The sequence below is a fragment of the Clupea harengus genome, chromosome 6 (genome assembly GCF_900700415.2).
Source record: "Clupea harengus chromosome 6, Ch_v2.0.2, whole genome shotgun sequence".
NCBI lineage: Eukaryota > Metazoa > Chordata > Actinopteri > Clupeiformes > Clupeidae > Clupea > Clupea harengus.
In genome coordinates, this window is record NC_045157.1 from 28,350,694 (window position 1) to 28,371,024 (window position 20,331).

Sequence of the window (20,331 nt, forward strand, 5' to 3'; positions counted from 1 at the left end):
TTATTTATGGCCATGTGTAAGATGTACAATAAAGCTGGTTTAACCAATGGGGGCCAAGTACCTCACGTATTTTCTCAATGGCAGACGTAAAGATGTATAGGATGACCACCCACTCCTGTGGTGAAGGGAACGCTGGCATTCTGACCAGCACGACATACGAGTAGAGCATCAGAAAGCCCAAGTAAGCTAACTGATAGAGAAAAGAAAGGGAACACACTAGATAAGACCAACTCACCAAGGCCCAATACACTTTTTGCACATAATAATAATAATAATAATAATAATAATAATAAAACTTTATTTATATAGCACCTTTCATGCAAAAGAATGCAGCTCAAAGTGCTTTACAGCAAATACATAATATGCACAAAGAAATTAAATTAAATTAAATTAAATTAAATTAAAAGTATTTATATATATATATATAGTGCGAAGTGGTAGCTAGTTAAAGGCTAATGTGTAATACCCAACTGTGATGTCTTCAGAATGCTTCTGTTAAATTATTTCACAACATAGTCTGCTGCGGTAGAGGCTAATCTGAATTTAAGCACAGAGGCCCAGAGTAGGCCTATTCTGGGTAAAGTTGAGACTCAGAGGTGTTGGATGAATATCCTTCAGCCCATCAAATAAGTAATAAATGATTTGCCTTTGGCTGATATATTGAAGATTACAATATGCTAATATTAAATAACACATAATACAAAATCAATTCACATTAGTTATTCATGAATTAGCCTTGTCTGATAAATGGAAGCTTCAAATGGAGATCTTAGGCAAGACTGACCAACTTCAAAAGGAGGCAATAGAATAAACAAGCCCATCAGCATGCGTACACACACACAAGCGGCACACACACACACACACACACACACACACACACACACACACACACACACCTCCTGCATCCAGAGCTCACAAAGCCAGCCATGTAAAGCCAAGCCTTCACACTGATAAACACTTCAGGATTGTTTGAGGTTAACTGCTAAGTGGCGGAAATCTAAGTTAATTAATTATCCGTGGAGGTCGTTCATCACTAAACTGTGCATCCAGACGTGGCACTCTTTCGCCTTTAAAAACAGAACGAGGGGCCTTTAGTTGAAGTCCCCCAGTGCTAAGAAGCAGCAGTATTATGTGTCAGAGTGTTTCACTGATACTATCAGCTCTCCAGAGCTCTAAGGGGGGAGGTGAACAACACTCCATCAAGCGAGACAAGGCAAACAAGCAGCCTGAGACAGCGCTGGAAATGGGCCTGGGGCACAGAATGGCCCTGCTGCCATCACAAAGAGCCCGCTGCTTTTCCATGATGCTTGCCATTCTCAGGCCAGGACACTTGGACATACATACCGTGTTAAACCAGAACTTTACAATGGGGGCGTGGTAGAATGCGTAGAATTTCCTGGTGATGGGTAACCTCCTGGAGCGCACGTGGACCTCCGTCTCATCCTTGACCTCAACATTGTCGCACATCCGAACCTCTTTGAAAACATCCTGGAAACAAACATTTACTTTTATACCTACACTTTTTTTCTATCCTTGATATGCAGTTCACAGTTAACAAAACTATGCTTTACATCACATCTACCTGGTTACAAAAGTCAACTTAAAAACAAAAGCCAACTTAAAAATGTAACTTTTTTTCTATTGGCTGACAAGTACCATTTGGATGTCATCCCCTGGATTCTGGAGGTTGTGCTCGCTGTCCTCCATGGTCATCTGATGGGCATCTTGAGACTGAGGGATGTGAGACATCTCTGCCTTTGTCTTGTACTCCAGCAGAAGGATGGCAGGAGGTACCAAAATGCTCAAAATGACCTTAAACATCATGGGAAGTGGTTAGAATTTGACATACTTTCTTAAAGAAATAAAAATCCATATCCAAAATCTTGCTTAGAGGAAAAAGACCCATATGGCCAGAGTAGACACCTTGTACCAGGAGTTTTTGCGCATGTTGAGGCGACCCATCCACATGTCGGATAGCAGCATCTGGGTGCAGGTGTGGGCCACGAAGGGCCGCAGGTGAGAGGACACAGCCAGCTTCAGGCAGGTGGAGTTGCTCCAGTTCTTCAGCTCGTACGTCAGCAGCTTCATGGCCATGGTCTCATCCTGACGGAAGGACTGCTCCAGCAAGTCCACGGCCAGTTGGCCAAATTCACTGCAAGGACAAAAGCAATCAATTCAAAAACATAGCCTCATAGCCCCAACTCAAAAACATCTTGTGATGAGAAGCATTACTCTCAGTTACTTCACCTTCAGAATCATAATCAAGAAAGGCAAATCCCAATCCCCTTCCCCTTCAATTTCCTAAATGACCAAATCAGAGTAGTTTGGTTTCTCTCTCAAGGTCAACCACTTACTTGGAATAATCCTTTAGTTCGTCTGAAGTGTCGTCAACCACGTCACTCCGCTTGGCCTCATAACCCATGGAGCGGCACAGCTTGCAGGCCACCAGGGCCTTGGCCATGGACTCCTCACCGTGCTGCCAGAAGAAGAGAGCCATCTTCTGCCGCTTCATCAGCACGGCCCACACCAGCAGCTCGTTGAAGGGGTAGGGGAAGCGCCGAGTCTCGGGATCATCAATGTCCACAATGTCCTCCTTGCTCTTCTTCTTGGCCTGCTCAGTCGACGATTCCAGCTAGAAGGTACACGGACATGGGAGTATTAGTCAGCAAAATTCAAGTCCACTTAGCTTCCATTAGCCAACATTGTCAATGACTCAAGAGTGGGATGAATAAGACATTTCTAAATTCTAAAGACGAAGGAAAGGTTAAAAATCCATGATATAGTGGCAGACATGTGGAAGTCACCTTGGGTTTGTAAGGCTGAGCAGTCTTGATGAAATGATTGTGTCTGGTCTTCTCTTTCTTGTCTGCCTGAATGCTGAAGGACTCGTGGCTCTTGCGGAGGTGGGACCCACTGGGTGTATGGCGCCCAGACCGCTGAGAACCAATCAAGTGAGGAGACGTAAGTACCAAAGTAAAGCATAAAAAGTAAAACATCTGATGCTCAATTCAACTGAAAAATACTATAGAGATCCTAAGTAATGCCAGACAAAACTCTTAAACCAGACAAATATTTGTTATTCTGGCCATTTGGTATAAGCATTTTTCAGAGCAGCACTTCCCATTTCAATCCTGCATTGGATATATTTTCCATATCCTTTGGTGATGAGTTAAACTAAAAATGACCTGGAATTTATTACCAAAAAAGAAAATCCATTTCCACATCCGTTCTGTCTCTTTTATTAATTTCCTGTCGTTAACACTATTAATAATTTCACACAACAATGTGGAACATTGTCTGTGGAGAATTTGAGATAGTTTTGGAAAAATGACAGATATTTACCCGATTGTTTCCATGCAGATTGTTGTAGATTAACCTAAAGCGTTTCCTCGTGTAGTTGCATCTGTAAGTTCCACCCATGAGGTACTCAATGACGAGGCCCACATCAATTAGAGTGATTTTGTAGTTTGGCGGCAAGTTACCCTTTACAGAAGGACAAAAAGGTTAGGAGATGCACACAAAGGTTTAACACCTGAGGTTTAATAGGTTACCAATAGGGTCATACCTGTTTGACATCTCTGACTAGATGAAAAAGAGTTGGATTTGTTGGTGATTGTTTCTAAATGGAGAAAAGAGAGAGCATGAATGAGTAATGTGGGGTGCCGAGTGAAACGATTCTAAAAATCTTAGTCTGGTAGCCTTTGCCCATTTAACCAAACACCACAAATGATGCTTTACCGTGTTGTACAGCTCCTCCAGACGACTGATTGTTAGGAACCGATGCATGCTGACCCCATTCTCAATAAGCAGCTTGACAAAGTCCACACGATCCATTACAAGGGCATCTAACATGGCTTTTTCCAGAGACCCCACCTGTAATATAAACAGTTTACTTTCATCTGACCAAATCAACTGCTCATTTAGCACAAACGCAGTGACTTTTATTTTACAGCTATATTCAGTGAGATTTGTTCAGGTATCACAGCTAGTAAATCTGTTATCTGCTTTTAAGTCAGCCTTTCAGTCATGAACCCTTTTTGTGTGAGTTAGAAAAAGCCACAATGGACAATTACTGAACGCCAAGATAGCAGACTCATTAAAAAGGATAAATATTCCTTAAGCTAAAATGTTTTGCTGTCAAAAGTAGCTGAGACTGCACCAGGACGTTTGGCTTCTTCCTAAACGATCTGACATAACTGCTGCCTGAAAAAAAAAAAAAATTTCACAAGGGTGCAAAACCATACCAGTAGCTGCTGTCCGTACACTAACACATGGTCCTTGGCTATGTCAACTCGGTCCCAGGCCAGGGTCAGGACCAGCTGGTCAAACGCAGGAGCATTCGTGCCTACAGAAACACAAGAGGCCAGTTCACTGATACAACTGTAGTTGACTAATTGTCCTCTGGTTATACAATCATAGAAAGACAGGAAGATTAATCTTGAACTGTATCCTGAAAGGAGATCCTATACATACACCATTTAGTCCAGGACTACGCTCCCCCACTCCTCTAGCAATCAGCCCAGATTTCAAATTCAATAGTGTGAGAGGATTGAGCAGAAGCGAGTTTTCAACCAAATTTAGATGCATATGCAACATAAACTGGCAGAAGAGTGAGGACTTAAAACAACGTATACCTAATTACAGGCTTTTACTGTAGAATTTCATTCTTTCAGACAAGCGCTGTTTCCTAGTCTTTTTTGTTCTTCTGCCAGTTTACAATAAAGCACCAGGACAAAAATAGGGCAGCATACAACATACACAAGCAAATCTATAAAAGGTATACAAGATGACAACATAATGACGTGGAAAAGTTGGGAAAGTTTCAGTAAAGCACTAAAAGCTAACCCTGTGATTTTTTTGTGGAAAGCAAGTGGGCAGAGCCTTCAGCCTGCTCTGTTGTCTTAAGGGGCCAAGGAGGGGATGCCTTACTGGTTCACCAAGAATAATAGAGATCTGACAGGGAAATGCTTAAGCTCTCAAGCTCATTGTCTAGCAAACTTTAAATGGACACACTATCCAATCCTGCCTTTTAGTAGAATTCTCTTCCTGACAAACGTGTTAGCTAGGTCAATAGGTGGAACAATAAGGCATGCCTACAGTATTGTCTATCATATATCTGCTCACTGTGAGAACATCAAACGCACAGACGTGTAACCAGGCTGCCATGAAGAAATATTTACTCAACACAGGTGAATAGCCAGCAATGTTTTCTCTCAAAGCCCTCGTGTACAGGGACCAAACTGCAGTAACAATGAGAGGGAAGACAAACGGGGAGAGAAAAAGAAAAAAAAGAGAGAGAGAAAAAAAAAAAAAAAAAGGCTTTGTAAGATAAGAGTCCAACAACAGAAACTTAAGGAGTTCCCCCGCAAGTGGGTCCCCTCTTGTGGAATGCAGAAGGGGAACTTTGCCCACAGAGAAGGCCTCTCCCGCTGTTTGTCTGTGTGGATGATACTGGGGCTGCTCTGGGGGCCGAGGTCCCTGAGCAGTGAAACCCAATGCGGGCCTGGCCATGTGCCCTGCTTCCACAGAGCCGAGGGCCCACAGGAAGAGAGCGTGTGACCGAGCAAGACGGGGACGAGTCGCCCCCTAACCCCCCCCCCCCTCCTCCCATCACCACTCCGCACATCCACTTGGCAACAGGGGGAGACCGTTCCCAAAACAGATCCATATTCATTTGGGGAGCGAAAGCATCCAGAATGTCAACAAGGGCAGTGAACCCCAAATCCCGCCGTGCTGACATCTGTGTGCGATTAACCGCATGAGGAGACACTCACAGGCCGCAGGTTTCGTTTATCATCAGACATCATGACACGGGACCGTGAAAACCTTTACATTCGTGCTCATCATTAGAGAACGGGTAGAAAGCCTTTTTGGGGCTCAGATTTGGGAGCAGCACGTCAGTGATATTGACCTACCTTTTAAGAAGGCTTTGAGTATGGCAACATCTATGTCCTGGTTCTCCTCTGCTCCTACATGAAACACGGTTATCTTTCATGATGCCAAAAAAGAGAAGAGAAGAGAAGAGAAGAGGAGAGACAAAACAAATCCTTTTAGGACAGCAAAACTTGGGTCAATGATGCATTACCGAGTTACTTAGATGAGGAGCTTAAATGGAAGATGAAGTCCATCAGTGTTTTGTTACCAATTCTTTGTTCTTCATGCATTCCATTAGTGTGTGGAACAGGTGGATGGCATCACTGTGGCTGAAGTTGAAGGTCTTCTTGATTGTGGCGATGATGTCGGCCTCAACACCGTCTGGCAGTCCCCTGAAAGGCAATCATCAATACACCCCGTCACAAACCGTTAATGCACTGAGAACCATGAAACCAGAAAAAAAACACGCTAGTACGCTAACAGCCCATGTTCTCTGTAGAACAGAATGACAAACATTACTAATCCTTCATTGAGACACATGAGCTGTGCTGGCCAGGTTACACGGAGGTGTCCAGGCTACACGGAGGTGTCCAGGCCTCCTTCACTCACCCCCCCTCTTCAGTCTGTTTGTGTACATAGGCCAGGATGTCAGCCGCCCGGCCGGTCCCCTCACACACCACCACGGGCACGGGGGGGCTCTCCTGCAGGTACTCCAGCACCGTCAGGATCACATTGGGGCCCCCCTCAAAGATCAGAGCCACCACTGGGACACCCTGTCCGATTCCTGTACACACACACACACACACACACACACACACACACACACACACACACACACACACACACACACACACACACACACACACACACACACACACACACACACACACACACACACACACACACACACACACACACACACACACACACGCGAGTTTGGTTACATTTACTGATGTTATACGTTAACAGAATGCACAGTAAAGCACATCTGATAACTGATGTCAAGGCTGATATTGAAGAGGCCCATCACATTCACCCATTCCAAATTATTGTGTGCTCCTCCATTTTAGCACAAAGCACAGGCAGCTGTGAAACCATTACCTGTGCACTGCACTCAGAAAAGGATTACCAAGCAATTTCCACAAGTATATTTAGTTCTGCAAAATGACTGCCATAATCCTAGGTTAACCTAGGTTAAACATCCTAGAGGACAACAAGAAAGGTGTGGGTCATATGCATGCTTACAGGAAATGTCTGTTATTAAAGGTCACAAGTCTGTAGCAGAAGGTGGGGTCAACATATCTGAGACAGCAAAATAACAATTTAAGTGCAACCACAGGAGTCCTAGCAATGAGCTATATGAAGACCATGTGATGGCCTGAGCAGGGTAAGCCAAGTGCTGTGACGAGAGAGGACACACACAAGTACATTCACACATTTCTTTTTCACATTTGCTTGCTGTATAGAGCTGCAGTGGCCCTAGTACTGGTGGGCGCGAGGCTGAAGGGAGGCGCTTACTGGCATGGATCCTCTGCAGGTTAATGTGCTTCTCCAGCTCCCGCCGCAGGTTGACCTCCGCCCCGTACTTCCCCACGGTCCCATCATCCACCAGGATGAGGTGCGAGTGGAGACTGTTCAGCACGTTTAGCTTGCTCAGGGGGTTCAGTAGGGTTTGGTATGGGGCAACCACCTGCACAGAGACAGAGCATGCAGTGTCATTTGGTCATCACCGTCTTGATCTGTCAACATGTTTTCACCACTCGGATTTTCTAACCCTTGTCACATGGTAATATTTACATAGAAACAGTTTGTTCTATAGCTGAAAGGAGGCTAAACAATCTAAAGGCCTGAATACTTTGGACTACCTGTTCTCAAAACATCTTGGCCCACCCGTCAGGCATGTTTGCCAACAATCAATAATTATCTTAGTACCACTGAAAGACGCCAATATATGGCAAAACGCCTTTGTAATCTACATAAGATGTTGTGATGGTCACTGTTAAATGAAAGGAGACATTCCTGTTGTGGTGTGGTGTGTTGTGTTGTGTTGTGTTATGTTGAGTGAGACCAATATCCCTGAGGGTATAAGTGATAATGTGGGCTCACATCTCTTCCAATGAGGTCGTTTCTGTTCTCTATAACCCCCCAGGGGGCAATCCCAATAGTGCAAATTTTCCGTGAGGATCTTGAAGAGTGCTCTTTCAGGGCGTCGCCCACGTGCTTGGCCACACCTGCAAAATGCAAAACAAAGTATAGTGTATGTTCTGCCGCTTCAGGATGTCTGGCAGATCTGCCCTCAACCCATCATTACCAATCCCAGTAAATATCACGTTAGATAATTGGCCTACACAGTCATCTCCAAAAGCGTACCATTAACTCCTTGGGTCTTAGTCTTGTATTAGCGACTGGCACCCAAGGTAAACTGGCAAGATTTCAGCCTGGGTTTCCAATGCTTTTATAACCCTGACATGCTGAGAAAATGCACTGTTCTTGGTCTTTCCAGCTAATTAGTGGAGTTTCGGGGGAAATGGGGTTGTGCTATGAGGGTCTTGCCTGTGTTGACGCCATCGGTGAGGATCCAGGCTCCGGTGGTGATGGCAGCTTTGATCAGGCCCTTCCCCACCACCTGCTTGATGCGCGGGTGCAGGTCAAAGTTCTGGACGCCTCCGTGGACAGATATGAGGATTTTGGGAAGCTCCATCTGCCATTCTTTTAGCATCAGGCGAAGGACCATCTCCGGCTTTGAATCGTAAGACAGTCGACAGTACTGCAGATAAAGGACACAAGTAGACAGGAGAAGATTTCAGAGTGAGTTAAGCTCTTTAGAGGCAGTCCACATAATGAGTCATCAACTGTTGCACCAAAGGCCAGTTACATTTAAGTGTCCATGAACAGATTTATTGATAAATGAATCTCTCACACTCTACTCGTGTCATTTAATGATGACCCAGAGCCACGCAGACTCATCTCTGGTCGGCTCTCGTCGGCTCACCTTGGCTCTGTAGGAGTGGGATCCTCCCTGGAAGTTGATGATGCCGTAGGCATCGGTGGGCTTCTCCTCGGTGTGCTTCTCCACGGACCACTCCTCCAGCTCGGGCCTCTCATTCTCACCCAATTTCACATCCGAGTATTTCATGGCCAGGCTGGCGGTAAAGCCCGCATGCTGCCTGACCAGCCGCCCACAGCAGCACCTGTGGACATGAGGCCAAGCAACCTCTGCTTAACAGGTGCAGTAATGACATGGCTATCATTGGGCAATTTATTCAATTTGCCATTGCCATTCTAATTGCATTGCAATTACCATTATAACACATTCACAAAAGATGTGGTAAGCATACAAGTCTACTATAGGTTATTTCATTTGTAACCACTGCATATATTTCTGTGCTGCTTTAAAGTGGTGATAGGCGTCATGGAAGCCAGTAAATCAGATTCCTGTGACTGCACTGTTATCAGTACTGTGGGGTGGGTGAATCCTTTGTTCCCTTAAAACATCAGCCATGTGGGATTTTCCACCTCACGCCCTCATACATGCAGTATATGCCAGAAAAGGCTGAACCCCATCCCATGTTCATGCTTTGAATAACAGTAGGGAACACAATTACATCCTGGCCTTCCAAGTCCAGAAACTAATTACTTCCTGCAGAGGGGTGGTGCACAGTTTAGAATACCAGCCCTGCCTAACACTGTAGATCTGAAGCCAAACTCTGTTGATAAGACTGCCGCCGTCAATCTGACCTTGTCGCACCTAGGAATTCTATATATTATATAATTATATATATATAAACAAAGAGAGAGAGGCTGTGCTGGGTGTAAACTGATGGACGAAAGCCATCTTGGCAAACGAATGAACTGCACTGTTTTGTAGTGATTTATTTAGTGATAATCAAAATCCTACTGAATGATGGAAAAGGCTGAGACTTACCGCACCAGCTGCTGGCAGACCTGACATCCTGGAAGACATCTATGCAAAGAAAGAAATATTTTCACACAAACCACAAAATGTCCCCTTAAATTACGCACATACTGTCCATGTGTAAAAACCTAATCTACACAAAATGGTAACTGATTTCTGTACAAATGGTTCCATGTTCACAACAAGGGTCACACAAACCCTCGCTTTTGTTTGTTTAGCAGTTCATCACTCAGTAACAAGGAATGCCAGGTTCCAAGTCCTAGAATGTTTTGACTTATTGACTTGAGCACATGTAAAATTGTCAGGCCTAGAAAGTTATAATCAACTTATTGGCTTGGACAGATGGCACAGAATTTGAATAGTTCAGTCAACCAAATGATAGAGAATGATGATTCTAGGCTCATACTCCAAACCGAATCCCTCTATAGACTTTGCACATAGAAGTGTGACATTCCAAGGTTTGGGGAAACTGCAGGTTTAAAGTCAGCAACGTGGTTATTACACAACAGAGTTCTGGATAGACAGGAACCTTTGAAGCTTTCTGCTGAGCTTTCTATCAGGCGCCACATTCACAGTTTGCATGTCAGTGGTGGTGTTTGAAGAGCAAGCAACCATACTATACCTGTGGGGGTCTTTTGACACTGGTAGGATATATACACATTCCCTCTTGGTGAAAGTTCTTTCTATCCAGGATTTCTGGGACTGCACAGAACCAAAAGACAGCTTTAACAAAGGCAAAAAAAACAAATAAATGTAAACATGAGAAACCCATAAAAAGGACAGGCACAGTGAGAAAAATCAAACAACATTGTGTCCCCCTCTAATTGTCAATGAACTGCATTTCCATTTCATTCCAACTAGAGGCATGTAGCAGCCATACCAAAGCCCTCTGAAGGGCTCCCACCGCAGCCCTGCTGAACACATCTCAAATGAACCAAATGGCAAAGGGGTTTAAGTGGCCCCGCTAATCCAGTCTTTATTGAAAAATCCTGGAGGATCAGTACACTACTTAATAAACAAATAAATGTAATCAGAGAAAATCCTTTGTGTTTATACCACTAGTCGAGTGGAAGCCATTCACAAGCACAAACTCATTCCACGGTCGGCTTCCGGCAAGATGTAGTATGCAGCTAGAGGGATTTAAACTCCTAAAACATTTTAATTAAAATTTCAAGCTCCACTACCTTCTGATACTTGACAAACTATTCCAGGTCCCAAAGTCAACTCTGAACCATAACACACAGCCAACCACAAAGCAACAATGACAAAATCCCAACACACCGTGAGCGGAAGAAACATATGATACTATGTGAGGAAAATCTACACTAATTAGCCGATTACATTGTTACAATTACAAAAATAAAATCAAGCCAGAAGCTCTGACAGGTGTACCTCAAAGTAATCTTCTTCATCTCGCTGCTTCAAAGTTTTATACAGGAACATAACCACAGTCCTTCCAGCATCACCTGCACCATCCAAGCTGTCCAAAGCTCTTAATCACTCTTTTGTTCTCATGCGACCGACTTCAGTGTCAAAGTCTAAAAATGGGTAGCGGAATCTTTTCCAAAAACCTCACCAAGTTAAACGCTGAACAATCAGACAGAAAATTTCATCCAGCCCCCATCTCCGCTCGGGTTAATTTGTAAGTGTGAGGAGACGTGGGGGTTTGGGGGCTTGATGAATGTTTTCTGTGCCGAGGCAGATTATTGGAGAGGCGCGCGAGAGAATGAGTCAGGCGCTGAGGGCCTTGTGATCTATGCCATGGACACCACGGCACCTGGAGAGGCATGCAGACACATTAGGCCGGTTCCCACATCTAAGGAGGTGGCCTCACAGATTGCCCGTCACACGGCTGGCACTGAAGGAGGAGTGCACTCGAGAGGAAATCTAACCTTGGCCACATGTTTCTGTCAGCCTACCTTTGTGCTAGTATGTGGAGTAAAGGGTTCTTCACCAATAAGTTCTTCAAGTAAATAAGGGGACAAGTGCATACTCCTCACTTAGGTAGTGTTCTAACGGGGTACTAAGAGAAACCTAAAGACACAGTTGGTCCAGAAAACACAACCATAGCTTCAGTTAATCTCACACTGCAAATCAGTGAAACAGTAGCTCAACAACACCAGGATGCAGTCACTCTGGAAATTATTTCAGAAGTGGCTTCCCTATATACAAGGCTTAACAATATGCAAAAGAGGCTTACTTGGAGGGGTCATGCCAACAGGAACTGCAGCAACATTTGCCAGAGTTTTTGTACATTTGAGAAGCCCCATCCTGATTATTTTAAAAAGCACCCTAAATTAATGTATGGCAATGTGGTGAATGGAGAAAGCATATCTAAACAAGAGGACATTTTTAAAATGCCTTCAGCAAAAGACTGGCACGAGGTCATGTTTCCTGTCACATTTTAGGAGAATCAGTGGAAGGGAATGTTTTCTGCTAAAATCAGGCTGTGCGTACCATGTCACGGTTGTCCCTAAATAGGTAGCTACTTGATTGGACTGCTAATGCTAGGCCAAAGTCCAAGGTACTACCATGTCAAATCAACAGAAGTTTCCTGACTGACCACCTTGAATTGGCTTCATTCTTCATGTAAAATAATGTACACCCAACAACTAGTGTGGAAAAGAGAATTATATTTAAAAAAAATGATTTTGTGCTTTGGCGCTCACACTGAACCACACCAGATCTTTTACATTTGAATACATAATACTGATGATATAGTACTTTCTTAGCAACTAGGTGCGTGTCTGAAAGAAATCAATATTTCTGATTTATGAGGCGATGATTCATACCTATATTTCAAGTGCATATTGCCCATATATGACAAGGCCTACCATAAAAAAATCATACCACTGGGAAGAATATGTTTTAATTAGTAAATGCACAAAATATGAAGTTGTTGCATTGAACCAAACTATAAGCTAAGAAAATGCTGTTTTAAGGCATATGTTTTTACAAACACAGATTCTAACCGTAATCTATTAAACCTGTGAATCAACAGAAAATGTAATGGTTCAATAACTCTTTTAGGAGCACATTGTTGTGTGCTTCCACTGGCTAACCATGTTATCATTCAGATGTCAGTAGAGCCCTGGTCCTGTACCCATCACTGTTGCATACTCTGGTCCTGTACCCATCACTGTTGCATACTCTGGTCCTCTGCTGTACCGGTCACTGTTGCATACACTGGTCCTGTAACCATCACTGTTGGTCCTCTGCTGTACCCATCACTGTTGCATACTCTGGTCCTCTGCTGTACCCATCACTGTTGCATACACTGGTCTCGATTTCCATGTGACATGGCTTCATCTTTGGCACCATGCTCAGTTGTACTGAAGAAGGTCACAAATAGGTTCAATAATTATGTAAAAAATATCAAAAGGTAAGCTACTGTAAAATAATGAATGGAGCCAGCCACTGGACATAGAGCATGGTGCCAAAGATGAAGCCATGCTACATGGAAGTCAAGACCTGCGTATGCAATGAGACAAGGACAAAAGAAGTACCACCCTAAACTACAAGTCTAGGTCTGCTTCTATGCACAAAGAGCAGCTTCAGACGTCAGCCTCCGAATGGGGCTAAGCAAGTATGGACAGGTACAGGAGAGGAGAGGAGCAGGACTCGAATGCCATTAGGAACATATTTGGTTGGCCAGTGGAAGCACACAACTATGTGCTTCTGAAAAGAAGTTATTCAACCATTACAATTGATGTTGATTCACTGGATTAATAGATTACTGGTAGAATCTGTGATAAATGCTGTTTTAAGGCATGTCTTTCATTTGTAGTAAAGCATGGCATGTTTGTTACCTTACTAAATATAGTTAGGTTCAAGGTACCAACTTCATATTTTGTGCATTTTATAATTAAAACCTGCTTTTTCCAGTGTTGTGATTGTTTTTATGGTATACTTTGTAATACATGGGAAATATGCACTATAAATATAGGTTTGAAATTATTATTTTCATTGTTAATGCCTCATAAATGTTGATTTCTTTCAGACACGCACCTAGTTGCTAAGAAAGTACTATACTATGAGTATTATACTGTATATCACATTTTTAAAAGATTTGATGTGGTTTAGTGTACAGCAAAACAAAAGTTGCTAAAAACACAAAAGTGTAGAACAAGTGTAGACAGTGTAGAAGAACCTCTAAAAATGTCAAGCATCTAGCATGAATAGTTCAAAAGTAATGACTTATGGAACTCTGTCATTGTATGTTTTTTGCCGCACAATTAGGGCCACGCCCTATTTTTGAAGTCTCAGTATCTCAGGAGCGAATGCAGATACAATACAATGACATTACTTACATAAAATAAGAAGCAAATCCAAGATGGTCAGTCAGGAGGCCTCTGTTGATTTCACATGGAATGACCCCTCAAGCCTTTTTCCCACACTGTAGTGGAGGGGCAATGGCCTGCAGTACCAGTTAACCTTTCTCACTTTCTAGTGCAATTGTCTTGAGATAAGATCGGCCCCATCATTTCAGTCACTCACTCACACACACACAGGCACACACCTAAGTGGCTACACTGCATATATTTTAATGATCCCCAATAGACTATCTACAGATACTCAGATTATAAACTATCTTTTAAAAGTCTGTTAACTACAATTCATGGTTAAGGTTAGGGTTTGGGTTTGGTTAAGGTGATGTTCAGTGAACAATTAGAAACACTGAACTTGAAATTCAACAAACCATCTGTAAAGTCTCTGCAGGCGGACTATCCAAATGAGGTATTACCAATTTATAAAATTATAAAATGTATAAAGGGCCCTTGTTTATCTGTGCACATACCAGCTATGTTTAACACGTGTTTAAGGCTTTGACGTCTACCAGGAAAAGGCAGGCTAAACCCCTGATATTTAGCCTACATCTGGTCAACAAAGATGAAGAGAAGAAAAGGCCACCATTTAATAAATAGGTTATCGCTTATTCCAACGACTGCTAACGTAGGCTACTCCTCATAAGTTATCAACCTTATTTTGGAGGAGTCATGGTGAGAGCGCTGCTTTGAGGATTTCTTTTTAATTCCTTTAAACATTATTTCAATCAACTTTTCACTCTTTTCAAGATAGTAATATCTCGTAATCTGAAGGAAATCCCATTTAAAATGCCTCATCAATCCAATGAAACCTGAACTGTAAACTTTGTTCCCTTTTTTATTATCATTCTATTCAAGAATGCAAACTTGACAGTACATGTTCCCCCACCAATAGCTACTTTCCAAGAAGGGCTCATGAAACCATTTCTGTGAATTGGAGAACACACAACTTCCTATAAAAGAGGGCTACAGTCATCACACACAACAAACCAGTTTTCAACAGCATGTGACAGTTGGACTTAAGCTTGCCCTTTATCTACACATAAAGGAAACAGAGTGCCAACGCAAACCTTCCACGCGGCTTCTTTAGGACTAGACACCATATGACACGTCTAAAACTCTCATCTGCAAAAACTCTTTCTCTCTAACAAATGCTTGCAACGTTTATGTCCCCCCCCCCCCCCCCCTTTTCAAACCAAGGACCTTGCTTCCATGGGTAATTGTAGCTTTGTCATGAAAATGAACACAAAGGCTAAACACACACACACACACACACACACACACACACACACACACACACCACAGAAAGGTGGAATGGGAGGCTTGAGCTGCCTGCTAACACTGAGCCATAGGAGTACAAACTGGCCAACTTGTGTTCCATCAGCTGTGCACTGTGCCCCACATCCCTGGACCCGTGAGGCCTTCAGGCGCTGCTCTGATGAGGAGGATGCTGCTGCTGCTGCTGTTAGTGCTGCATCACTACACCAAGGCTTTTTATGGAAACACACCACGAGCATGAGAACTGAGACGGCGCTGTGCCATTCATAAAGAACACACACAGACACAGACACACACTGCGATTCACAGCACTGGTCCAAGGATTTTAATCCTAACTCATTGCAGGCCTGATCACATGTGTAATCCACTCTGGTCTCCATTTCCTTCCAGAAAATATCAACGTTGTGCTGAACTCCCAGCCAAGCTATTCTAAGCTATTTGATATTCACCCCCTGACCTATTACATTGCATTATCAAGCATCTCTACTCTTATGCCCCCCCCCCCCCCCCCCCCCCGCCCAGGCCAGATTAAAAGAAAGCGTTTCTGGGCGTCGCTCTACACAGCTGGCAGTCAGCCATGAGAAAATAGCTTGCATGGCATCAAGGCAACTGCCTTACATTGTCCCACCACTCAGACCTCAGGAAGAGGACAGAGCTACCTAGACCTAACCCTAACCCTAGGCCCGTATCCACAAAGCATCTTAATGGTAAATGGAGCTCCTAACTTGCAGATTTAAGAGAAACCCCTAAAAATAATGGCTGTGTCAGTTCTAACTTTGGGAATGTTTTTGGACTAAGAGGCATTCACAAAGCCCCTTTGCGCTAAAAGGAGCACCTAGATCTGGGAGAGCTAAGAAGTATGCCTCGTCGAGAGAAATCCTAACCCAAACGAACGTAAATGGGCAGTTTCGATCAGTCCACATTACAAAGTTTTGGAATGCAGATGCAGAATTACTGTCAAATATATTGTATTATATATTGTTGTATACGAAGATGACCAGTCTGATTCCGTTGTTATTTAATGCATGTTTCTGTTCTTTGTTGTAGGCTAATAAGCACAGACTGCTCACCAGCACAGACCTGTCACTAATTAACCAATCACTGAAGTCTTTGAAATCAAGCTCATGCATGAAACTTGATGTTAGCTATAGCAGGAGTCTCTCTCCTAGCTTAGGGGTTCTGGCTTTTCCTCAGTAAAAGTTGGTATCAGCAGCTTTGCGAATAGGATTTAGGAAAAAACTTTTAGTTAGAAACTTTTAGAGCGACTTACCACTAGGAGTACTCTTAGTGGTAAGATAAAAATGCTTTGTGAATACGGGCCCTGATCAGAGAAGTAATCCTACAATGTTAAGGCCTAACGTGGGACACATGTGATGGTAATTGCACAATAGTTGAACGCCACGGTTCAAACAGAATGGTTTGTGGTGCACAAAATGTGCATATAGAAAGCACGGAGAGGGTTACAACATTGTTATCTGACTGCTATTATTCTTGATTCATGCTTAACATTACACCACTTCGCCCATCCTGTGACTGCTAAACCCCTGGTTGGTGCTGAGGTCCCCACCCTTCCAGAACCACTGCTGAGTGGGAAAGCAGCAGAATTAAGCTGAAACATGTGATGGTCTTAGAGGTTACGGTGTGAGAGAAAAGGCCTCCCCACATGCCTGCCTGCCTGCAGTCACGCCACAGAGCTGGTCCAGAGGCCAAGACTCAAACAATCCTGTTTGGCAGATTTCAATGCCACATTCTATATGAACTGCTGCTACATTGTAAATGCATGGATTTACAAAAGCCAATGGGCTTGTGGATGAAGCCAGTCAGACTGTGCAAGCTTTCCTGATTCAAGACACACACACACCCAATCATACATGTTAGGTAGACATGCACTATTCAGTCACTTCCAAATGGCAGTCTGTCAGTAATAAAGCACTCCTCATCATCCTATTAGCTTATCAACTATCTGTAAGAATTAGGTGAAATGTTAATTGTAACCACTAATAATATAGTTAAGCACTGCATCTTCAAGCGGTTTTAAATGTTGATTCATGAACAGAGGCTGAGCAAACCAACTGTATCTTTGCTCTACAAAAGGGGAAAGAATCGTAATGACAGGTTTAAAAAAGCTGAATTTTGCAACACCATGTTATCTACAAGAGACATGCCATTTCACCAGAATTCAACAATGGGGTTGGATTTCCTTGTATAGATTTCTGGTAAGGATTTCTTCTACTCTTCTACCAAACCCTTGTTCACAAAAGAGAACAAAATACATGCGAAAGGAGTTGGGTCATGCATTTATGGCCATCTAAGGTGGGTGGCTACTGTAAAACTTAATAGCCTTGGTAATAAATTGTTATGGCAAAGACATTTCATTTTCACATTAACACATTATTTGAGGGTAATGAGTTGCAAAACCCCGAAACATGCTAAATCTATCAGATCAAGAGAAATCACCTAGGAATCAATAGTGCTGCTGACGAAGTTGATGACGCCAAATTGTGAGAGGTGGTGGCACCAGCCACAGTAGTGCAGGATGACTGTCCTGCCCACTGGCCACACACATGTCTGACAGTTCGCATAAGGGCAAGCATACATATGATGACAGATCTCCAACATAACTGTGTTAAAGCACTGTAACTAGTTCAAGTCGTATTGACCACGAAAGACAAGCAGAGCAGTCCTGGATTGGCAGGTGTTTCTCTTTAAACTTCGTGATCCTGTCATTAACACATAAATGATATCTCCCTGCCCCTAACGTTTCATCAGATATTAACTTTACAGTAGACAGTGCTAGGTACCTAGGATAGGATGCTAAAAACATTAACTAGCCAGATGGCTATATCCATGTCAACAAAGCAAAACGTCCATCGAAGCGCTTCTCATCCAATCAGAGTTAGTGACAAAAACTTTTAACGTCTGCGCCCTTTCAAAATTTTACATGTACACGACAACGACTGCGACACCCGAGCTGACACAATTTGTGTCGCTTTTACGTCATTTTTTTGTCGAGCGACACTTGTCCCCTGGACTATAAATTGGCCTCGTCTGACTGAAAGAGCTAGCTAGCTACTCCAAATCTCCATGTGAATCCCCCTGCATTAAGAGACTGATAGAAAAGTATGAAATATTAAGTCGTACCATTCTCTTCACCGTTCAGACTCAGGAAGAGCTCTTTCGTGGCTTTTAGCCATCTATTGGCGGTGTTATCAGTTAGCCTTGAAAGGAAAGCCCAGTTGACGTTGGAGAAATCTGCCTCCGCTCCAGCTCCAGCGGAAGGTTGCTTTTTCATAATTGTGCGACTCCGAACTGACGCTGCGTGACGAGTCAGCTGAGTCAGCCCGCAGATTAGTCACGTGAGGCAGGAGGAGCAAAAAAGCCGGGCCATGTTCATAAAATCAGACGTAGAGTGAGCAGGCGATTCACGCAGCTCCGTTGGACACATCACTGTAGATATATCACCCCCCATTAGAAATGATCTGGTATCAAGCAGGACCATTTTGTGATTGGGCAATGTTTTGTATGGGACTCTCCTGGACTAAAATAATCCAACGCCTACTCAGAGCCAGTAGCCTTGTAGTATTCCTCTGTATTTCATAGTTTTTCTGTACCCCCTGAGGTTGACCTTATAATATACCAGATATACAGTATTTGTGTGGTCTGCAGTTGTGGGACATTACTCTAAATACTTTCTTGTATGTGCAAATTTAGAAAGTGTTATCCACAAAGTGCTGATTACTTTCATTGCAATTTAGCTTATCTTATCTTTTGGAAGCCATTCAATCCAATGTCTTGAAAGGGTTGAGGAATCTTGGACCAGTGGGATCCTACATTGCTGATAATAGTGTTCATAACAGTGGTGTTGGTACGTTTCCTGCAATTAAGAACACCAGTCATCACTGCATCATTAAATGCAGATAGTGACTGACATTATTTGTTTTAACCTCTAAGCCCATACGCCGGTGTCCACACACATAGCTCTTTTTCTTTAAATCTATTGTAGCAACTCTATTTTTTAAATGTTTACAATTGTATAATGTTGTATCAGCACAGCACATATGCATCAAGCTTTTGCTAGGCAAATTAGAAGGGTGGTGAATCCAGCTAGGGTTGTTGCCCCATTTAAGATGACCCTTCACTGTTTACAAGTGTCTGATAATTTGTCATTACAGAGATGGAAGGATAACAAAAATGTATGAGTTAGTAAATCACTTTGTCTACCACATTATTTAAGTAGGCCTAGTATGGCAGTGGTGTATGAGAAAGGGATTTTGGACTTGCCAATGACTAGCTTGGTGGAGGATTTCAAATGTGCTTAGGAAATCCTTGAGATGAGACTGTCAGGGTCCAAGGAGGACCTGGTGTTTAAAGCAACCTCTGTAGTTGTGTCAACTGGGGTGTATTGCAATCCACAGGGGGCAGTTCATCTCGCACAGGGAGCCTGTGACTGGAAATCTGTGAACCAAATCCTTTGACTGGAAAAAATCTAATTATTCTAAAACAAGGGAATGAGGTTACCATTTATTAGAGCCATGAAAATGGGTATTACAGTTTTTTTTATATGGCAAATTCACTACGTAGCCTTTTATAGACTGAAAAGGTGATTCAATGGCTATGGATGAGGAAATCACAGATGTCTTGGAGATGAATACCCTAGCCCATCATGGGCATGTTTGCATATTACATGTTCATACAGTGCAGGGCTCTCAAGTGTCACGCATTGAGCGTGACAGTCACTCATTTCGGTCTTTAGTCACGCACTCCCGCCACACATCGTATTTCTCACGCTGAAAAAAAACTCTAGGCTATTTAATGTGCCGCAGCGCGCAAACATGACCTGGCCGCGCTGCCCTCACCATGGAGGAATCAAGCACGTCTCCCCGAATACCCTGGGGTTCTGCCGTGAGGTGCCACTTATCAGCCAATCAAAAGAAAAAA

General features: G+C 43.2%; 1 protein-coding gene across 5 annotated transcripts in view; it reads right to left on the reverse strand.

Moving 5' to 3' along the window:
• The window catches only part of trpm7 (transient receptor potential cation channel, subfamily M, member 7), a 32,916-nt gene extending 14,205 nt beyond the window's left edge, over window positions 1-18,711 (reverse strand). For 4 of the 5 annotated variants that reach the window (XM_031569657.2, XM_042708097.1, XM_031569655.2 and 1 more), the window contains exons 1-20: window positions 18,535-18,711; window positions 10,413-10,513; window positions 9,800-9,838; window positions 8,867-9,065; window positions 8,428-8,641; window positions 7,981-8,105; window positions 7,393-7,564; window positions 6,484-6,658; window positions 6,143-6,266; window positions 5,916-5,988; window positions 4,245-4,345; window positions 3,739-3,873; window positions 3,566-3,619; window positions 3,343-3,483; window positions 2,805-2,936; window positions 2,355-2,632; window positions 1,924-2,152; window positions 1,657-1,812; window positions 1,345-1,488; window positions 62-190 (exon numbers count right to left, since the gene is read on the reverse strand). In XM_031569657.2, coding sequence (XP_031425517.1) covers window positions 62-190; window positions 1,345-1,488; window positions 1,657-1,812; window positions 1,924-2,152; window positions 2,355-2,632; window positions 2,805-2,936; window positions 3,343-3,483; window positions 3,566-3,619; window positions 3,739-3,873; window positions 4,245-4,345; window positions 5,916-5,988; window positions 6,143-6,266; window positions 6,484-6,658; window positions 7,393-7,564; window positions 7,981-8,105; window positions 8,428-8,641; window positions 8,867-9,065; window positions 9,800-9,838; window positions 10,413-10,513; window positions 18,535-18,537 — 2,724 coding nt within the window. In that variant the 5' untranslated portion in view covers window positions 18,538-18,711. The remainder of the gene's footprint in view (window positions 1-61; window positions 191-1,344; window positions 1,489-1,656; window positions 1,813-1,923; window positions 2,153-2,354; window positions 2,633-2,804; window positions 2,937-3,342; window positions 3,484-3,565; window positions 3,620-3,738; window positions 3,874-4,244; window positions 4,346-5,915; window positions 5,989-6,142; window positions 6,267-6,483; window positions 6,659-7,392; window positions 7,565-7,980; window positions 8,106-8,427; window positions 8,642-8,866; window positions 9,066-9,799; window positions 9,839-10,412; window positions 10,514-18,534) is intronic. The other variant, XM_031569654.2, reaches the window with a different exon arrangement.
• Window positions 18,712-20,331: the final 1,620 nt, after the last annotated feature.